Genomic DNA, 22,224 nt, shown 5'->3' on the forward strand with positions numbered 1-22,224 from the left:
CAGATAAGAGAGGAGAGAGGAGGAAAAACAGGAAATAAGACTCTTGAAATAAACAGAAAGAGGAACCCATAGAGAGAGTGTGTGTGCTGGAGTGTTTTAAAGTAAATGAAGAGATAGGGGAATCCAGACAAGTGGGAACTTTGACTTACACAAAACCCGAGAAACTACATAAAGGAAGTGAGAAATGTAAAACATCTGGGGGTGGAAAGGAATCCAGGCGTGAGACATGGGAAAAGGGAAGTGAGACCTGAGAAATAAGGGCCGGAAATCCTGTACAGCTGCTACAGCAGGTAAGGAAAAGGGAAATGAGAATAGAGAAATAGGAAAGTGGGAAGATCTGGTACTGTGGGTATGGCAGCCACAGCAGGTACAGAGGCTATATCGGGTGGGAAAAGAGAAGTGAGAACTGAGAAACGACAGAGGGGGAAATTTGGTACAGCAGTTAGGGTGGGAGCGGTGGGTAGGAAAAGGGAAGTGAGAAATGTAAAGGATAGGGGGGTGGCAAGGAACCCAGATGTGAGCCATGGGAAAGGGGAAGTGAGAACTGAGAAATGAGAGGAGAAAATTCGGTAAGGCAGTTAGGGAGGAGTGGTGGATGGGAAAAGGGAAGTGAGAAATGTAAAGCACATGAGGGTAGCAAGGAACCCAGGTGTGAGCCATGGGAAAAGGGAAGTGAGAACTGAGAAATGAGAGAGGAGAAAAATTGGTACCTTGGTACCCCGGGTAGGGTGGGTGGGAAAAGGGAAGTGAGAAATGTAAAGTACATGGGGATGGCAAGGAACCCAGGTGTGAGCCATGGGAAAGGGGAAGTGAGAACTGAGAACTGAGAAGGGGGAATCCTGTATGGAGGGTACAGGCATATGGTGGGAAAGGGGAAGTGAGGATGTAAGATATATAAGAAGGGGGAATCCAGATAAGTCAGAAATCTGAAATTAAAAAAAAAATTGGGGAAATGAGATGAGGAAATGAGAAGTGTGAGAAAGGAAACAGGACAGAGGAGAGGGAGAAGCCTTGGCAGGGGAAAAGCTCCCATCAGAGATAAGCCACACTCCCCTCACATTTGCTCCCCTCACACTCCCCTGGACCTGAACCTTGTTCTCCCAATTCTTTATGGGAGGAGACTTGGGTAATTGTGAGTTGCTACCTTAGAAATAGGATTTCAAAAAGTGAAAGGAGGAAGAGGAAGAGGGGGAGGGAGGAGAGAAGGGAAGGAAGAGGGAAGACAGGAGAAGGAGCTAGTCAAATTTGAGTTAATAAAGCAAAGCAGTTAATAATATTAAGATGCAGAATGTCAATGTGGGACTTTACCCTGCCTTCCACCAGTCCTCTTCAGTGTTTAGAGGGGGTGTTTCAGGGTAGAGGGAGGCATTGTTCTCCTGTAGGAGTAAGCCATAGTAGAATTCAGAAGAGTTTGAAAACAAAGAATATTGGTGTACTTAGTTGAAATCTTTTGGTTGAAATGACCATTTGTCAATGTTTTACCAACAATGAAGGCCATACCCCAAATTGTATTTGTGACCTCAAAGCTAATGTGATTCATTGAAATTATTCTGAGTAAGAGATACGTGTGTGTTTTTTTTTTCTTTGTCCTCATTGATCTGTGCTTTTAATTTTAAGGAAACTAATTTTCCCACGTAATGATGTCATTGCAAATTAAAACATTTTTTTTTCTTCTTCCTCTCTCTTCTCCCCACCCCTTCCTCTGCAACAGGGTTACATGATGGAAAACCGAATCTCAGGCCTGAAATGTGACATAGATGTGTTTGTAACCTTTGAAGGTGACAATATGGTCATGCTTCAGGTAAGGGTCAGGACACAGTTATTCATTTTAAATAGCACATTTTTCAAGACCAAGAGTTATCCAAAAAATCCGAAGTGTTTTGTACGTTTTATCTTTATCTGATACCTTCGTTTAATTGGCAGGTGTTTTCCTGTTAGGCAGTTGAACAGAGGATTGGGGTATTTGTCTTTTAGGTCATCTTTGATGTTGAAATATATCTTTGTAGTTTCAGAAAACTGCTTGCATGTACTAAGTCAGATTTTTTATACTAGCAAGGCTATTCCAATAGAGTATTCAGGCCCTGAAGATAAAATGTGAAAAACAGAACGCTAAATTCAAAAGTACGGGATAGCCAGCCCCACTAGTCAACACAGAAATGCATATTAGGACAAATTGGGACATTGTTTTCCTTTCTATGAAGTTAGTGTGTCTGAAAGCATGCTGAGGTCTCATTGTTGGTGAAGGTAAAAGAGGGTTTACATGTTGCTATGGATTGTGTAATTCTACCCCAGGACTCTACTATAATAATCATAAATATGGAATAAAAAATACTGAGGCAATACATTCTCACCAGTACATAATTTATTATAGCAATAAATATCAATAGCAAAATGATTATGTAAATTGTACTCTGACCACTCAGTGGGGAATTATATATCACCTTTAAAATTGTACTTGCAAGCAGTTCTGCTTCTAACAGAAATATAAAACTTATGGTAAGTATAATGATATGAAATTGCACACAAGTAATAATTGTGTTTTTAAGAGAATAACAGAGACTAGATGACTCAGGGCATAAAGTGCTTGCTACGTAATCATGGTCACTCAGGTTCAGAGCTCAGAACCCGTGTAAAAAGCTGGGAAGTTGTTACAGCTGCCTGTAGTCCCAGCACATAGGAGACAGAGGTCTGGCCTCCATGGGACGAGAAGGCTGGATAAACTGGACAAAAGGGAGCGCTCTGGGTTCAGGGAAAGAACCTACTTCAATATAGACAGTAGAGAGCAATAAAAAAGACACCTGACTTCAGCCTCAGGCCTCCACATGGACACGCACATGTGCACTTGTACATACATGCATCTGCAATAAAATACAAGGAACAAAAACAACAGACGAATAGTGGGGCTTGTGGTCTGTCAGTGGAATCTCTACCTCTTCTCCAGTTCTCTCTCTTAATAATTCCACATCCTGGACAATACCTGACAAACCAACAGGGCAGGACTGAGAGGGATAATAAAGATACTAGCCTCCTAGGGACCTTGGAACTTGAGAAATGAAAAGGCAATTACTTGTTCAGATTTCTAAGATGCATGGACAAAATATATTCTAAAATGAAGGCTGTTCCCATAGCTGAAGAACCAGGAACACAGTGGCCTAACAGTGTTAAACCTTGACAGTGTCTGCTTTGAATCAGTTTGGCGCAAGGAAATGAGACCCTAACTATATATTAGTTTGGGTTTTACTGCTATGGACAGACACCATGACCAAGGCAACTCTTTTTAAAAAAACAAAAAACTAAAAAAATAGACTTATTTATTTAAGTACACTGTAGCTATCTTCAGACACTCCAGAAGAAGGCATCAGATCTCATTATAGATGGATGGTTGTGTGCCACCATGTGGTTGCTGAGATTTGAACTCAGGCTAACCACTGAGCCATCTCTCCATCCCAGACCAAGGCAACTCTTATAAGGACAACATTTCATTGGGACTAGCTTACAGGTTTAGAGGCTCAGTCTGTTATAATCATTTGAGAGCATGACAGCATCCATGGCACTGGAGGAGCTGAGAGTCCTACATCTTAATCCAAAGGATTCCAGGAGCAAACTGTTCTCAGGCAGCTAAGAGGAGAGTCTCAGAACCCACTCTCACAGTGACACATGTCCTCCAACAAGGCTACACCTCCTAACAATGCCACTCCCTAGGCCAAGCATATTCAAACCACCACATTCCACCCCCAGGCTCCCATAGACTTGAGTCTATGGATGCCACACCTAGGCATAGCATAACACAACAATACCTTTAGTCCAACTTCAAAAGTCTCATAGTCTATTACAGTCTCTACAATATTAAAAGTCCAAAGTTCAAAGTCTCTTCTGAAATTTATGCAATCTCTTAACTGTAATTCCTTAAGAAATCAAAATTAAAAAGCAGATCACATACTTCTAACATCACAGGATATACATTACCATTCCAAAACATCATAGTAATGAAATACTGGACCAAAGGGGCAAACTCCAAACTCTGCATCTCCATGTCTAATGCCCAACTCCTTTCTACTTTGTTGACTGCAACAAGCTTCTTTCTCTTGGACTGGTTCCACTCCTAGTTAGCAGCTTTCCTTAGCAGGTATCCCACAGCTCTGGCATCTCTAACATCTTGGGTATTCCAAGAGTACTTCAGCTTCACAGCTTCTTGTTCCAGTGTCTGAGATCTGCACACAATCTTCTGCATTCTCAAAAGGGTTTTGGTCATTTCTTCAACTCTGCTCTCTGTAGCACTCTAGGCTCTGGTTAACTCCACTCCACTGCTGCTGCTGTTCTTGTAGTTATCCCATGGTACAGGCATCTCCAGTACACTGGAATTTTCTGCTACAACTAGGCTTCACCAATAGCCTCTCATAGGTTCTCTTCATGGTGCCAAACCTCAGTTTCTTTGCATGACCCCTTCAGTCCTGGGCCATCAATTGCAACTGAGGCTGCACTTTCACCAATGGCCTTTCCTGGCCTCTCACAGTGTCAAGCCCCAGCTGCTCTCCATGACACCTTTATGTCTTCAAAACCACCATCTGTGTGACTCACCTTACCAAGTCCAGCTGTACCACAAGGTACAATCTTGGCTATCTCTGGAACACAGCTTCTTTGTGCTCTCAGAAAACACTTCCTAGATTTCACCTCAGTGATACTGTGGCCTCTTCTTAATCACCAAATTTCTTAGCTTCAGCTAATCAGCATTAATTGTTCCAGTAGTCACTTCTATTCTTGACTCTGAAGTCAGAGCCAGGTGGCTGAAGCTGCTGACTGGAGCTGGAACATGGCCCCTTGTTCTATTACATTATCTACAGCTCTCTGTTTTCCAGATCCTTCACTGCCTAAGCTTGGCTGTCCTGGAACTTGCTCTGTAAACTGAGCTTGAACTCAGAGATTGGCAGTTCTTAGTCTCCTGAGTTGTGGGACTTAAAGGGATATACCATCATGCCTAGGCCTAAGCTTTTCTCTACTTGGAACTTGTTCTGTTCCAGGCTGTCCTTGAAATCAGAGATCTGCTTACCTCTGTTTCCTGAGATTAAAAGTGAATACCACCAAGTCTGAGCCTAAGCTTTTCATGGCCACTCTATCTCAAGATCCAGATCAAAAGCCTGTGTCTTCCATGGAAGATCTGGATCACAGGTGTGCTCTCCATTTCTGGGTTCTCATTCATTTCAGATCAAAAGTCCAAATGAAAATAGTAACCAGGTCATAAGAATGCTTAACTATCCCTTCTTCAACTGCAAAAGCATAAGTTTAGCTGGGTGGGATCTTGCCCCAAAGTCACCACTCCCTTAATTCCATTTAATATCCTTGAACACAGAATTTAGCTTCATTCTGCTTGCTGGTGCCCCTTTACTCTTCAAACCATAAGTTGTATTTTTTCCTTTCACAGCTTGCCACTCTTCATTAAAATGTTCTTCTTAAGAATGAACTTTAGTAACCCCACAATAAAATTAATACCAGGCTGTTTATAGATTTTCTTTGTCAAAGCAAGTAATCTAAATCTTTTCACCTTAGCTTCAGGCAGACTCCAGACAATGGCAAAAAGCAGCCGAATTCTTCACCAAAATATCACAAAACAGTCTTTAAGCCACATACTAAAATCTTCTCCCTTGAAAGAAACCTCTTGAGCTAGGTTGCCGCAGTTCAAAACACCTCCAGGAACACTGTCTTCCATGATTCTACTAGTATAGCCCATTAAGCCCTACTTAAAGCATTCTGCAGCTTTAGAAAGTTCCAAAATCCACGTCCCTCCAAACAAAAACAAATGCAGAAATATTCCAGGCCCTGGTCCCAACTGCTGTTTTAGTTAGGGTTTTACTGCTATGAACAGACACCATGACCAAAGCAACACTTAAAAAGAATAACATTTAATTGGGGCTGGCTTACAGGTTCAGAGGTTCAGTCCATTATCATCAGGGTGGGAGCATAACAGTGTTCAGGCAGACATGGCACAAGAGGAGCTGAGAGTTCTACATCTTGATCCAAAGGAAGCTGGGAGCAGATTGTCCTCAGGTAGATAAGAGGAAGATCTCAAAACCACACCCACAGTGACATACTTCCTCCAACAAGGCCACACCTCCAAATAGTGCCCCTCCCTGGCCAAGCATATTCAAACCACTAATCCTTCCAATTCCACTCACTAATCATTTCAGTGGGTTCTAACAGGGAGCTGATGTCTATGTCCCATAGCCATAGGGAGGAGGCAGCATAAAATGTACCTACCCCGTGTCTTACAGGAAATTAATCTTCTGGATTCCTCTCAATGGAAGCAGAGAATGCTCTAGATCTTCATTCCAAATAGCCTATTATGTATGAAGCCCCTATATCTACCAATCAGGTGATGTAAAGTGATGCCTACCCTGGTGTCAGCTGTGGGAATAAGAGCTAGGAGACACCATAGCAATCTCTCAGCTATCCATCACCATGACAAAATGCCCAAGAAGCATAATGTAAAGTAGGAAGGATTTATACTGACTCAGAGTCAGAGGTTTTAGTTCATGGACTCTTGGCTTCATGCAGGGTACAAGATATAGGCTCCAAGAATCCACTCCCTTCCATTAGATTTCACTTTACCTCCAATAGCCTATCAAATTAGGAACCCATCAATGAACTAATCCATTGATTTGTTCAGAGCCCTCATGAACCAAAGCCCCCCAAGTTGCAAACAAACCTTTAGCACATGTTTTCCAACAGTATTTTTAGATTCAAACCACAGTTCTCATCCCTCTTGTTCCCCAAAGTGGTTGATGGGGAGTTGAGCCCCATCACCACTTGGTCTCAGAAGAGTGAAATGTTGTGAAGCAGTTCTTCTTCCCTGGCTTTAGTGAGGAGTGGAGAGGCCAAGCCTGTATCTTCAGCCACATCAGTAAGGGACTTAATGAGGTGGCAGAAAATGGGACAACGTGGCATTCTGCCTCCGCCTTCCCATGCCCAGGCAGGATGAATTAGTGGCCCATTTTTGTTAGGACAATATTGGACAAATACAGAAGAAAGAAGATCGTACTTATACAGGAATCTTTGGAAACTCAGAATGAAACAGGATCTCATTATAATATCCAAATAACCTGGATACAAGTATGAAAAAAAAAAGCATCGCTCATCCTATGATAGCAGGAAAATAGTGAAGGAAATTAGAAATATCAACAGATGATGAAGGGAAAGAATCAGATGCTGAATTTTATGACAAGGATTTAAAAGTAACCACCACAAAAACATGCTTCTGTGATAATAAACCATGTTTTCAAAGCAAAAACAAAGCAAAAAGAATCCCAGCAAAGAAATGAAAAAAATAATTTAAAGGATTAAATGTCAGTTATAGAACTGAAAATAACAGTAACTGAAATAACAGAATTACAGAATAATCTCTGTAATATGAGAAGACACGGAGTGGAATCAGTGAACTTGGTGACTGATTAATAGAATTTAGTTTTTATATTTGAGAGAAAATATAGAATACTTACCTTTATGTGCCCATCTAATTTTAGTAAACAACATAACTCATTTTCTTAACCAAAAAATTATTCAACTCTTACATATGGCTAAGTACTATATTATTGTATACTGTATAAATACTATATTATCGTATAACTACTTAGATCAAATGTCAAATCTCAGAAGAACTTAAAAAATATATAGAACTGAGTGGCTGTGATAACAGAACCCATCAAAACATGTGAGGCACAGATAGAGTGACCCCCCACGAGGGAAATGGGGCAAGTCCCTGGGGCATTTTAGTGATATGTGCCCAGACCACTGTGGGTGTGGCTGCCCCTGAGCAGAGGGTCTTGAGTTATATTAAGAAAGCAGGCTGAGCAAGCTAAGAGGCTTTCTACATCAGTTTCTGCCTTTCCCATCCTGCCCACTTACTTCCCTTAGTGATGTACTATAAGCTGTAATGAAGAAAAAAATCAACCCTTTCCTCCCCAAATTGTTTTTACTAATGATGTTTATCGTAGCAGTAAAGAAGAAGCTAAGATAAGGAACAAGGACAGGAAATCAGAAGGACCCAGGTCACCAGCACCAGGAATGACAGTGGACATGTTAGCAGGGAGTTTGTAGCCATTGAAAGACTAATGAGGAAGCTTTGTGACTCTGACAGCTCTGGAAGGAAGGACCAATTCTTCAAAAGCCACCAACTGTTCAAATTTATCAAAGTTAGAATAGAGTACTCAAGTAGTTACATAATGTTATAGAAATTAAAATTTTAGTAATGATGTAAAACTCCTGAAAAATAATTTGTAGGCCTGACCTTGGTTAGAAACTCCAATAGTCAATTAAGGAATTTTACAAAATTTCTTCTGGAAAATGAGAGAATTCTTATTTTCACAACTTATTTTAGGAGGCTGGAATTATCCTGATACCCAACAGACGAAGAATATAAAGGAGTCAAAACTACAGACCAATGCTGCTCATCAACTGAGACAGCAAAAGTCTCAGCAAAACGTTAATAAATTAAGCCTAGTAGTGTGTAAAATGAAGTACATACTGTGGCCTAGTGAGATTTGCTCCTGATGTGCAAAGATGTTTCAAAACTCAAAAGTGAGATCAGGGCAGTTCTCTTTATCAATGAATTAAAGGGAGAAGTCATAGGATCATATTAGTTCACATAGAAAAAGCATATCCAACTGCCTCTTGCTTTTTTTTTATTTTAAAGATTTATTTATTTATTTAATGTATATGAGTATACTGTAGCTATCTTCAGACACACCAGAAGAGGGCATCAGATCCCATTACAGATAGTTATGAGGCACCATGTGGTTGCTGGGAATTGAACTCAGGACCTCTGGAAGAGCAGTTAGTGTTCTTAACCGCTGAGCCATCTCTCCAGACCCCCAATTGCCTTTTGTAATAAAACTTGCAGCAAACTGGAAAGGGGGGATATCTCAAACGTAATAAAGAGAATCTACAAATATCACACGAAACACAAATGGTGAAATGGTGAATGATGGGAGAATTGTAAGATCGGGGCAAAGGGCAAGAACATCCTCTGTTACTGTTACATAGGACATCACTGTATCTTAGGAAGTCATGGGCAAAGCAATAGGGCAAGAAAAATGAAGGCACAGGGTCTTAGAGCAGGAGACAAAGCCTAAGCCTATCTCTATAGGCCACAGGTTTGTAAACACTGAAAAAATACAGGTCTACTATAACTTGCTGAGTTCAGTAAAATCTCTGGCCATATAAAAACTAATTTCTCTTCTACATACTAATAATGAATAAGCTAGAAACTCAAATTTAAAACACACATTTATAGTTTTTCAAAGGAAAATATATTGTCTTGATATAAATCAAGCAAAACATACATAAGGTTTATGTGCTCAAAATCACAAGTTCTCCCAAAAAAATATCCAAGAAGACATAAATAAATATAAATGATAAAAATAGAAGAGTTTTAAAAGAGAATTAATGACTGGAAATGTAGCTTATTTGGTAGAGTTCTCACCTAGTATGCCTGAAACTCTAGATTTAATCCTAGCATGGGCACAGTGTGAACACCTGGAATCTCATGGGCACAGTGTGAGCACCTGGAATCTCATGGGCATGAGCACAGTGTGAACACCTGGAATCTCATGGGCATGGGCACAGTGTGAACACCTGGAATCTCATAGGCACAGTATGAACATCTAGAATCTCATGGGCATGGGCACAGTGTGTATACCTGGAATCTCATGGGCACAATGTGAGCATCTGGAATCTCATGGGCATGGGCACAGTATCTGGAATCTCAGAGCTCAGGAGAAACATGGAGACAGGAGGGTCAGAAGTTCAAAGTCATCCTTAGCTTACATAGTAAGTTAAGGACAACCTAAGCTACAAGAGACTTGTCTCAACACAAAACAAAACAAAATGGGAAAATTCGCAAGTCCTCTAACAATAGAAAAAGTCATAGACTTGACATCAAAAGGGTAATTCATACAAGAAAAAAAGGATAAAATGAAACTATGTTTTCACCACCACCCATTGCCTGTGTCTGATTGATTTCCAGGAGTGGGGAGTTATTTCTGTTCCCCAGTTTCCTGAAATATTTCTGTTTCAGTTAGGAGCATTAAAGTAGGACCCAATGGAGAGAAGAGCATTTGCCCCACAACTGGGCAATTCTCACATTCTAAAGGAACTGTGCTTTGGCCAGTGTGGCCACCCAGCACCCTCTCCCCAGCCATTACCTAGGGATGGCCTCTGGAGACATGCAGCTTGGAGACACTGGCACACAGCAGGGCATGCTGCAGGTGTCTTTTGGGGGTATTTTGACTGACTGCAAGCTGGCTGACTGATCCCTCCACATCGTCATAAATTTGGTAGCGCTCACAGTGTTTTCTCTTCACTTACTTAAAGATGAAACTCCCAGTTCTTCAGATGTTGGGTGGCTGTCCCACAGCTAAGATGTGCTTCAGAGTGTCTGCAGCACTTTCATGTTTCCCTTTGAGCAAGATGGTAGGTTTCCTGACCCTTCCGTTATTTTCTAGGGCAGAGGTTTTAGGCTCTTGATGAAATTTAATTACACCCTCCACCAAATCCAATTATGATCTGAATCCATGAAATCCCATTAGAATGTCCTTTTGCCTCATTAGATATACACCAAGACAGATCCCTGCCTAATCCACCCTGGCAGATTTCCTAAATAATGGCATCTAGAGACTTTGCATATATTGTTTATTACCCTGAGGTGCAAATATGCAAAACATGCAAATGAGCCCCAGGGAACTTGCTTAAAGACTAAGCTGGGGTGAGGTGAGGGTGGGGGTAGCATTCTGGTACTACCAGGCTCGAGTGACTGGTGTTCTAGAGACCCTGTATAGAAGCTGCTGATTAGAAGGCTGTCTGTGCCTGCTGTGAGTCCTCTGATCCACAAGAACAAATATTTCTCCAAGCAAGAGAGAAGTGGTTTGCTGTAGCTCAGGACTGCTTTCCTCTAGATTATTCCTCTGGATACTAGATTTTAGATTCATTCAGGACAGGATTAGGGCCAGGCTTTTGCTGCACTAGCTGAGGACAGCAATTTTTCTTCCCTGGCTGAAGGGGTCCATGCTGTAAATAACAGGGTTTCGTTTCTTTTATAGCTGAACCCCATTGTATACATGAAACTCATTTTCTTTGTCTGCTTGTCTATTGATGGGCACAGAGGTTGATTCCATGGTTAGCTGTTATGAGTGGTTCTGCAGTAAACACAGGCATACAGTGTTTCTTTGGTATGCTGGCTTCATTATTGCATAGATACCCAGAAAGGGGATAGTTAGATCATATGGTCATTCTATTTTTGGCTTTTTGAAGAACCTTGTGGTCTGTTGAGCCTGTGTGAAGATGGCTTTTGTCTTTACCATCTACCAGGATTTTTTCCTTTTTTTCTTTTACTATCAGCTACTCTGAATGGTGAAATAATGCCACACTATAGTTTATTCGTCTATCCTGATGGCTAACGATATTGTTTTCATGTATTTGTTGGCTGCTACTATTTCTTCTAAGACATGTCTGTTTTAAAGTTGGGTTGTTTGGCTTGTCCTGTGAGTTTCTTATACAGTCTTACACAGTCTAGAAGATGCTGACCCTTTGTCTGCTGGCAAATGTCCCCTCCTGTGGGCCGTCTGTCTGTCATGCTGGTGGTTGATCCTTTTGTAGCGTAGAAGGGTTTAGTTTAATATAACCTCTCTTTTATACACTTTTTCCATGTTTTTGAGGTCATACCTTCAAAATCATTGCCTATACTGCTATTTTATAGTGTCCCCTTATATTTTATGTATTTTAGAGTGCTCCCCTTATATTTTATCTATTCTAGACTGTCCCCTTATAATGTATCTATTCTAGAGTGTCCCCTTATAATTTACTTATTTTGGAGTGCTATTTTAAAGTATCCCCTTATATTTTGTCTAGCCTAGAGTGCGCCCCTTATATTTTATTCTGTACCTTCATAGCTTCAGAGGCTTACATTTAAATCTTTGATCCAGTTTGTGTTGATCCAGTTTGCAGGTGACTGCTTGTACAGAAAAGCCCAAGGACACCATCAAAGGTGTAACTGGACTGACACACTCAGTAAAGCTCATGACATAAAACCAACACTCAAAACTTTAGCATTTTATATGTCCAATGTACAAATGACAATATTTCTGAGAAAGAAATCATGAAAGCAGACCTAGTAAAATAGCCAAAAACATAAAAATAAACTGGACAGGAAAAAAAATTGAAGCAAAGAAAAACCTTTACCATAGATATCAATGAATGAAAATGAAGAAAGAGTAGAAACTAGAAAGAATGGTCCTGCTAGTACGCTGGAATAATTAGTACTGTTAAGATGTTCATAGAGCTCAAAAAATGTACAGGTTCATAGTAATCCCCATCAATGTAGTGTAAAGAACTCTAAAAACAAAACAAAGCCCTAAAACAAACAAAACAAACAAACAAACAAAAAAACAAACAAAACCACACTGAAATTCATGTGCAAGAAACCTTGAGCACGATATATCACTACACCTAACTTCATAAGTAACACAACAGCGTGGTACATGCAGAAAGCCAGGGTAAGAAGGCAGAAAGCCAGAAACAAATCCAGCCATCTGCAACTGACAGAGATACCACAAGGTGACAGAAAACACAGCAGCCTCTTAGGTAAATGAGGAAAGAAGGTAGTGGGCACACAGGAGAACTTATAAGACAATGGCTTCCTGGGCCTAGCCCAAGAGGACTCTGCAAAGAAATTCCCAGACAGCAATAATGCAGCAAGTCCAAGAGAGCACAGGATAGCTATGGGATCAAAAGGATGGCTTCACACAGGAAGTGGTTTCTGTTTAACGAAGAGCAGGAGTAAGAAGCAGGAAGAGCTTAGCAATGTCATGGGGAAAATGTATGCTGCTTCTTGAACAGAGTGAGAGAGACACAGAGAGAGACAGAGAAAGAGAGACAGAGAGAGACAGAGAAAGAGAGACAGAGAGAGACAGAGAAAGAGAGACAGAGAGAGACAGAGAAAGAGAGAGAGACAGAGACAGAGAGAGAGAGAGAAGCCCATCGAGACACCAGGATAAATAGGCTGCAGTGAAGCACACTGAAGAGCACAAAAGAATCTATTTGACTTTAACACCTAGCTGCTTCTATTGGTTTGACAAAAACTATTGAAGAATTGTCCTTTCTGGAGGAAGACAAAACATTGAGTAGAAGCCTTATACTTTTTACATAGTACTTTTAGTTTATTTTATGTGATTTTGAATATAAGAATCAAGTGTATTTGAACTATAGTCCCTCTCTGGACATGACATGACTATCACGGTCAGGAACTCACAACAGCTGTGCTTGCCTACCCAAGGCCTGTGCAAAGCCTACGCAAGATGGAGCCAGCTAAAACCTAAGCATAGATGGGACAAATGGTCTCTAGCCCCACCCGTAATGGAGGAGCTATGCACCTGGCTATGGAGAGTGTCTGTGGGAGCAAGAATCATTCCTTTTTGAGGGTGTGGCTAGGGGTGGGTTTCCCATGCTCCAGTGGATGGCCCCATTTTCATGCACATACAGGCAGTACAAAGTGGGTTATCAAAAAAACAAAAACAAAACCAAAACACACCACACAAAACTTAACCCAGAAAACAAAGGCATGATGTTGGTGAGGCACATGTTAGGGGAAACGTGGAGGAATTGGAGAAGGAAATGAAGGGGTGGTATATTTCAAAAATATATTCCTAAAAATCAAGAAAAAATTTAAAGATAGTTTCCCCTTGAAGTATAAAAAGTAACAAGGAGTGCCAGATTATATATAATATATATATATATATATATCATTTATCTATTATTTATCTATTAATCACCTATCACCTATCTCTCATCTCTCATCTATTTGCCTATCTATCTCCTATCATCTATCTCTTATCTATATATCAACTATCTATCTAACTATCTATCTATCTATCTATCTATCTATCTATCTATCTATCTATCATCTATCTATCTGTCTTAGTCAGAGTTTCTATTCCTGCACAAACATTATGACCAAGAAGCAAGTTGAGGAAGAAAGGGTTTATTCAGCTTACTGCCACATTGATGTTGATCACCAGAGGAAGTCAGGACTGGAACTCAAGCATGTCAGGAAGCAGGAGCTGATGCAGAGACCATGGAGTGATGTTCCTTACTGGCTTGCTTCCCCTGGCTTGCTCAGCCTGCTCTCCTATAGAACCCAAGACTTCCAGCCCAGGAATGGCACCACCCACAAGGGGCCCTGCCCCCTTGATCACTAATTGAGAAAATGCCCCACAGCTGGACCTCATGGAGGCACTTCCCCAACTGAAGCTCCCTTCTCTGTGATAACTCCAGCCTGTGTCAAGTTAACACAAAACCAGCCAGTACACTACCTATCTCCTATATATCATCTGTCTCTTATCTATATATCAGCTATCTTTGTCTATCTCTAATCTATCTATCTATCTATCTATCTATCTATCTATCTATCTATCTATCTTTTAGCCTTACTATTCTCCTCCCATAGCAGAAAGAATGTGAAAATTTCTCCAGGTAAGTAAGACATAATGAACTGGAATACAATCCTTTGGCCATCCTGGAGTGACAGCAAGGGCTATCTGTGCCTTGGTCTGAAGTTTTTGAGTTTCCCCTATGTTCTAGAGAGAACACTGGAATAAACCAGAAAACAATCTCACAGACCCTGGTCCTCTGGCTTTGGTTGAGTCCAGTGGCTAGTAGGTGATATTGAGGGACCCCGCATCAGGGCAAGCATGTGCCCAAAATCAGAAGTGCAGTTGGGATCAGCTCAATCACATAGTCCATCTGAAGGGATGAGAACTGGCTGGCAACAGGAAATGGGCCAGGTGGCCACTGCTGTGAGTCATACCTCCTATTTTCCTGGAAGATCAGCAGCCTGCCTCCTGGAAAGTCAAGGGTCTGCTTGACCCACAGAGCTAAGAGTAGGGTGGGGAGATAATTCAAGAGCCTTTCCTAAAAACCTACACATAGAAGACATCATAGCATTATATATAATGTCATAACAATAGAAACCTAGGAGTAGAAAAACAGAATGGAAAAAAGGGTATGTGAAATGAGACCACACAGCTGGGTAATGGAGGCCAGGTGTGATAGGGCAGCCAAAGCTGTGCCTGGGGACCAAGCTACACACTTCAGAGCAATGATGGAACCCAAGCTGGGGTAGTGACACAGACACATAGAAGGATATCTCCAAGATATCCTTCTTGGGCTAGGATTGATCCCAAGCAATTCTAAATGTGATCATCCTCTCTGGAAAGTAGAGAGACTTTGGAGCAATTTTTAAAAAGCTGACCAAGGTAGTTTGAATAGGCGTTGTTTTTCTCATTCCAAGTCCATTGACCCATGCACAAAGTTGGCACCCAGTTTTCAAAACCAGATGTTTCATCATCTAAATATTTAAAGCTCCCTTCAAGGACTCCATGTGTACGCTCTTGGAGGAAGGTAGCCTTCCCAATCCAAGCCACTTTGTTTTTATCTTCGCTTCTCTGCTCTCCAGAGAAATCCCTTCATTTTCTGAACAGAGTGTAATAGTTTCAGTGAGGTTGATTTTAGCATTGTTGTCCAAGTGATGCTGGTAGGTCTTTGACAAAAATGTGTTAATTGTGTATTTTAATTTTGACGATAATCTAAACAGAATAGTCTAAGTAGGGTATGTCAACTGTTAGAATAACAACTGTACAACTAGGAACTCATATGAGCATCCAGCCTTTGTCTTTGTATAGTGGTTCCCTCCTATCCATGAGACCTCCCCCGATCCATGGGGTGAACATCTTGAGACACTTAGTCAATGCCTAAAGTCACGAGTAATACACAGGGTACCAAACCTTGGCTATTCTGTTTATTCCTAGACATACACATTTATGATGAGATTTCATTTATATATTAGGTTCAGCTAAAAAAATAATAATAGCACAATGGTATCGATATACTGTAAGAATTATTATCAAAGCTTATGACTGTCCCTGGAATCTTTGAGTTAATATTTTCTGCAGACTTAACCATGGGTAACTGAGACCTCAGACAATGCCCCTGTGAATAAGGAAGGACTGGAGGATTTGTAAACTCTCTGTACCAATCCCTTGGTCACTAGAAACCAGTGAGGGGAGAAAAGGTGTAGGTTCAGTGTAAGTGGGGAAAAAAAAGTGTTTGTGCAGAACAAATGCCAAGGGAGGTGAGGTGGGGTGCATGCGGTGCTGGTATAGGAGGGGTGAGGAGAGGGGCTTCTTCCCCAGCCAGCAGAGCCAGGAGCAAACTGTATGGGGTTCTGCCACATCTAGAAGGGCCAAGTTTTTGCCACAATGCCTTCTACGCCTTACTATTGGGGTCATTGATGTGAGATTCATTGGTGCTTGCAATGTGGCTTGTATTTAATTTTATCATTTATAGTTGGACAGATCTATAAACATAAGGTGTTTATATCTAGTTTTATATTTGAGCACATTTATATTTGAGCACATTTAAGTAACATAATTTGAAACAAGCTAAGTCAACATTGCAAGGGATTTTTTTTTTTACCCCCTTCAGGAAGGTTTCCACATTACTCAAGTTGAAGAAAACTTGAAAGGACTCGTTTTCAGCAACCTCCCTGGTGCTTATTTATTTATTTTGTCACAGATTTTAAGTCTTGTTTGCTTTTCATTTTCAGTAATAAAAATTATGCACATGTTATGTTGGAGCTGTGGTCATGGCCAGGCCCTGGGTCTGAGGAGGGGACTGACACATGGCCATGGACACAAACACAGGAACTGGATGGAAGAGAGGGAGAGGCCCACAGGGGATGTTTGAGATGTGGTGGGGTGAGGGTAGGGAAACCTGTAGTATGGGAGGAGCTCTCAATTGCTTTGGAGAGTTTAGTCTTAATCCATCGTTAGTGGGACTTTCGGTCAGTACATGGTTCTTGGTAATGTGGCTAAACCCTCAGAATACCTGTCATTCTCTATGGCAGGTGATCTTAGGCCAGCTTTGTAGCCCATCTGCTCTCAAGGCCTGACCCTCTTCCTGGAAGTCAGCTTCACTGAACTGACCCTGTAGTCATTCCTAGGTCTCAAAGCAGCCACCTCAAATCTGGAGGAGGCCAGAGCCTTAGGAAGTAGCCCGCCCCCAACCCTCCATGAATCCTCTAGCTGGACTTCTCTATGGTCCCTTTGGACAGTCATAGTGCACACATCTGAACTTGGAGATTTGGCTGCGCAGAAGACTAGGGGTAAGGATGAACATTTTCTGCCTCTCAGTAGGAAAGGGTTTGGACCAAAACTGAAAATCCGTGGGGTGTGGAGGCATTGCAACAGCTGTTTGCATCAGAGCTGGCTTCCATGGCACAGGGTAAACTGGTCGGACACACAGAGTGGGCTCTTTTGGATAATAACAGAACTGGCAGAACTGGGGGCAGGACCACTCCCCCGGCTTCTGTGAGTCATTGGAAGATAACTAAGCAGTGATCTCTACCTTCAGAACCAGGTGGGTCCTTTAATAACTGCAGTAGTCCCGGGAGCTCAGAGTGTGGTAAGGATTTAGATAACCTGAGGTTCCTTTTCTTCTTCCCAGGGCCTACAGCTGCTGCTTAGCTCTTACTGGTAGCTGTCCTGGGGAATATGGGTTCAAACTTTCCAGAATTTCCAGTTTTTCAAATGGTGAGCACAGTATTTTTAATGTGGAATGGCTGGCATGGTCGTATTGAACCAAGCCTACCTACCAGAGATGATGAGAGCTACCCACATAGTAGGCACAGGCCCTTGGCTCCCAAAGAATTCTCCTGGATGTTTCTGCTCTGAACACTAGATTTGGGTGCTAATGGAAAAGGTTGGTAGTTCCTTGGGAAGGGCAAAGGACCAGGACTGAGCTTCAAAAGTTACTGTCCTTAGATCCATGATATTCCCAGGAGATGGCCTCTATCAAGTGCAAGTCCCCTGAATTGTATGTAACTATAAGAACCTACAGAGTGGGAGTTGGGGTAGGGAGTACTGGAGGAATGATGCTCATTTAGAATAGATAACTGTGCTCTGTTTTATTCACATTGTAAAATCTCTGGCTTGGCCTTTGCCTAGAGAATGGGGGCATCACCTACAATATACATAGGATTGTACGTGTGTATATTATATTCTGTGTTGCTATAAACTCCTAGGTAACAGCATGAATGCAATTATCTTGTACTGTGGCCATCCTGTGCATATAAGCTGAATGTCTGTCCCCCCTACACTAGAGATGGCTTTGGTTTTTATACAGTGAGCTGGGTTGGTCACCAGTCATTAATTCACCAGCCATTCTCTGGCAAGGGACAGTCTGAGCAAGTCCCATGAAGAGGTATTGTGTGTGGCCCTGCTGTAATGGTAAAAGATAGGAGCTGCATGCTGTGGTGGGACTCAGCCTGTACAGCCCATGAATGTGAGGAACCGAAGAGGGAGAGGGGAAGGAAGGAGAAGACCAAGGAGAAAAGGGCCCATCTGTCTGTCCCCTACTGCCACACAGCACTTCCCACAGACCTGCACACATGAAGACGTCAAATCATAACTGCCATGGTACACTTTCAGAGTCTGCATCAGAAGCCCCAATGGGAAAGAGCAAATGGGGCTTTCCCAGCATCCTCTCTGCCCTCCGAAGTGTTCTTCCCATAGCCCTGGAAGTCCTATTTCCCTCTCTGTCCTGATAGTACCAAGTGTGAGTGGGTGCTGCTTCTATATGCCAATAGTGTTGTGATGTCACCTGTCACTTCCATGCCTACTGTAGAGCTATGTCTCTGCAATCTGTCCAGTAGTCACCTGTTCCTATGTGGGCCCTTGAAGCCCCAAGCACTTCCGCCTTGCTTGACTCTAACGCCAAGTGTGGTACAGACCTGAGTGCTGCTCCACTGCCTGCCCGCCTGTCCCTCCTTCCCTTCCCCCTAGGGGGTTAACTAGAAGTTTCTCCTTAGACTCATAGTTTTCTATTCTAATTGGCTCAAATGTCTCTGTCTTGGCAGCAAACCTTCCCAGTTAGACTTTTTACTCCAAGTTCGCTGCACCTGGCAAGAATCAGTGAAATCTTTAGCATGTGCAAAGTTGATTCACAGATGCTTTGAAAAATGATTTGACCTGAAAAAAAAAAACAAAACAAAACCCTTATATTGGTGTTACACAATCTGTGTTTCAGGATGCACACCATATTTATTTTAAGTGTGTGTTTCTTATATGTGTTTCTATACAGTTCCTCACACTCATAGTCTTCAATGTTGGCTACAGATTAGCTTAATTCTTCCTGTGGATGGGTCCTGGTTTTTGTTGTTGTTGTTGTTGTTTGGGTTTTTTGTTGTTTTGGGTTTTTTTGTTTTGTTTTTTAAGAAAAAAAATGATATCTTTGCTGACTATGCTGACTCCCACGTTCTAAGACAGGGCTCTTGGGTAGGCATGCAAGAAAATAGGGTACTCCCATGTAGAACCAGAGATCTTTATAAATAGCCACAGACACAGTCCTCAGACAGAAACTGTATCATAGCCTCCCTTAAGGAGATTTGGTAAAAGGATAACACCAGACTTGGATAAAGATGTAAATAACTGCTCAAATTTTTTTTTTAAAAAAAATATAATTATATTTTAAATAATGAAATCTCTACTATAAAGGAAATCCTGGTGAATAAATATGCTGCAGAATTTCCTGAATTTGAGATGCACTTGAGCTATACCTGAGGTCCATCCAGGGGGTGGGGTGATATCGAGAATCTCTCTGTCCTACCTCACTTTTGTAACTTCTTGTGAATCAGCAATAGTTTTAAAGTAGGAAATCACACTTATAGTATAATGTGATGAAAATATAAAACATGGTATATCATAATTAGGAATGTATCTCACAGGTGGAAAAAGCCTACCTAGCTGCATGCTTAGCTAAGGCATCTGCCCCATCTTGGCTGCCTCTGTTATTTTGTCTGATAAAGTATTGGATCTAGAGACTAGCCCCCAAATCGTAGTGGCTGAGAGCTTCTACCATGAATCCGAGGATCAGTCTTGACTACCTACTACATTGGATTTGAGAAGCATCTGGAAGATTATCAAAACACACCTGGTTGTGGCTGTGAGCTTTAACCAAGACCGAAGGCCCTTGAATGTACTGTCCTCTAGGTCAGGAGCCTGGATGGACTGACAGAAAGAAAGAAAGAAAGAAAGAAAGAAAGAAAGAAAGAAAGGAAGAAAGAAAGAAAGGAGAATATTTCCTGCCTCTGCTTTCTGGCCACCATGATGCCTGTGGCTTACCCTAATATGCCCTCCTTGCTATGAAACTGTGAACCCAAACAAATCCTCCTATAATGTTGTTTTGTTGGCTATTTTCCACCGGTCTTCTAATGCCTGGACTCTTTTGCCAGGAAAGCATGAGCAGCCCAAAATAACCCATTTGGAAAGCATGCACATTTGTCATGACCTAGAAAAGGAGCGGAGATCCCAAGTGGGTTACCTGCTTCTGTGGCACTATCCAGGGGGCAGTTTCTCTTGTCTCTCTTAAATTTAGCAGGGAGAAGTTGATTATTATATCATTCCAATTTTATTCTAATTAGGGTGACTTAATATTCTCAATTTAAGTTGCTTAAATCAGGAAGGCTTAAGTGGCGACAGTTAGAGGATGTCACCAAGGCACTGGAGAGGGGAGTGAAAACAGGAACAGAACTTCCCCGTTCCCTTATTCAGGATAATGACTTCTCGATTCCCCAGCTTTGTTCCTTGTCTGCTGGTGAAGGACAAACACATCTGCTGTTCTGTTAGCCGTGTTCCCTGAAGCAGGGAGACCACAAGCAGCCAGCATAGACTCTGTGCTGAGGTGGTCATAGACCCAGGGAGCGGTGCAGTGGGCGGGAATCAGAAACAACACAACACAACAACAACAATAGGTGCAGTGATGCTGGTTTTGAAGCTAGAGGGAGACTCAGTTGAAACAATCATAAGTTAAATAGATTTACAAAACCATAAATGTTCATCTTGATGATACATTGGGGAACCTGAACTTGTCTGTTGGGACATTTTAATTTTATCTCCGGTTGGAGTTAGTTGCTTCCCCTACTGTTGGCAGTGCTTGATTTTCACACTTACTTTATATAGCTGTATCTGCCATGAAAATGTTCATGTCACTTGACCCCCTCATACAGTGATTACCAAGCCCGTTAGGGTGAACACACCTGTGCCCTATACTGTGTTTCCCCCTCTATGATCCTAAGATAAAAATCTTGGACCACGTGGTCCATCTAAAGGCATATCTTTATTTTTTGAAATTTATTTGTTTTTATTTTATGTATATGGGTGTTTTGTTTAAGAAGACCAAAAGAGGGTGTCAAATGCCCTGGAACTGCCATTACAACAAGATTGTGAATCTGCCTTGTGGGTGCTGGGAATCAGCCTGTGTCCTTTGGAAGAGCAGCCAGTGCTCTTAACCACTGAGCCATCTCTCCAGCCCCTAAAGAAATAAATTTAAAGTTTCAGGACAACACTTCAAGGAACCAAGCTAAAATGTCACAGCCTTGCACAGCTTCACAGACTTGACCTAATGAGGATCTGTGGGTAAATAAAGAAATAACAGACACATGGACAGACATCCTGGGTTGGGGTGGGCTGGGTTCTCTGCTGGAGAAACTGCACCCCAGAAACTCAGTGTGTTTATTGTATAGAGTTGGACAGGGAGGCAGGTTATTGCATACAGATAATCAAGGAATCTGGGTTGATTATACACCGCTGGATGGAGGTGGCAGATTTCGCTAATCTCAATAGAAACAGTCTCTAAAGGAGAGCAATCCTCAGGCCATAAACATGGTGGAGTAGGGAAGCGACAGTGGCCATTTCCTGCCCATGCCTTCAACACTTGCACTCACACCCCAAAGGAAGGGTTTTGTATTTTGCGGAGCCCCTCCTGGCAGGGAAGCCTTTACCATTTTCCCATGGACCTGAGGCTTTGGGGTCCTCAGCATGATTGTTCCTGGGTTAACAGCACACATTTTTCAGGACTTTACTCCCTCAGAGCTTCCTCTGTTCCCTGCAAGAAAATTTGGAGGTTAGAGGACAACTTGTAACAACTGGTTTTCTCCTTGCACCCTGCAGGGAGCTGAAATCAGGTCGACTGCTCTGTGATGAGTGCCTTTATCCACGGAGCCATTTGGATGGCCCTGAAGTCAGTTTATAATAAGCAAAATAAAAATTTCAGTAAGACATACAATGGCTGCATCTCTACCCAGCATTTCTATAGCAGCCTCAAATGCAGACTACAGCCCAGGCCTAA

At 41.9% G+C, this 22,224-nt stretch overlaps 1 protein-coding gene across 2 annotated transcripts in view; it reads left to right on the forward strand.

Annotated features, from left to right (window-relative positions):
• Positions 1-22,224, forward strand: part of Acoxl (acyl-CoA oxidase like) — a 290,661-nt gene that overhangs the window by 174,054 nt on the left and 94,383 nt on the right. For both annotated transcript variants that reach the window (XM_031371845.1, XM_031371846.1), the window contains one exon: positions 1,712-1,801. In XM_031371845.1, coding sequence (XP_031227705.1) covers positions 1,712-1,801 — 90 coding nt within the window. The remainder of the gene's footprint in view (positions 1-1,711; positions 1,802-22,224) is intronic.

Source organism: Mastomys coucha, unplaced genomic scaffold, assembly GCF_008632895.1.
Source record: "Mastomys coucha isolate ucsf_1 unplaced genomic scaffold, UCSF_Mcou_1 pScaffold15, whole genome shotgun sequence".
In the NCBI taxonomy this organism is placed as follows: domain Eukaryota; kingdom Metazoa; phylum Chordata; class Mammalia; order Rodentia; family Muridae; genus Mastomys; species Mastomys coucha.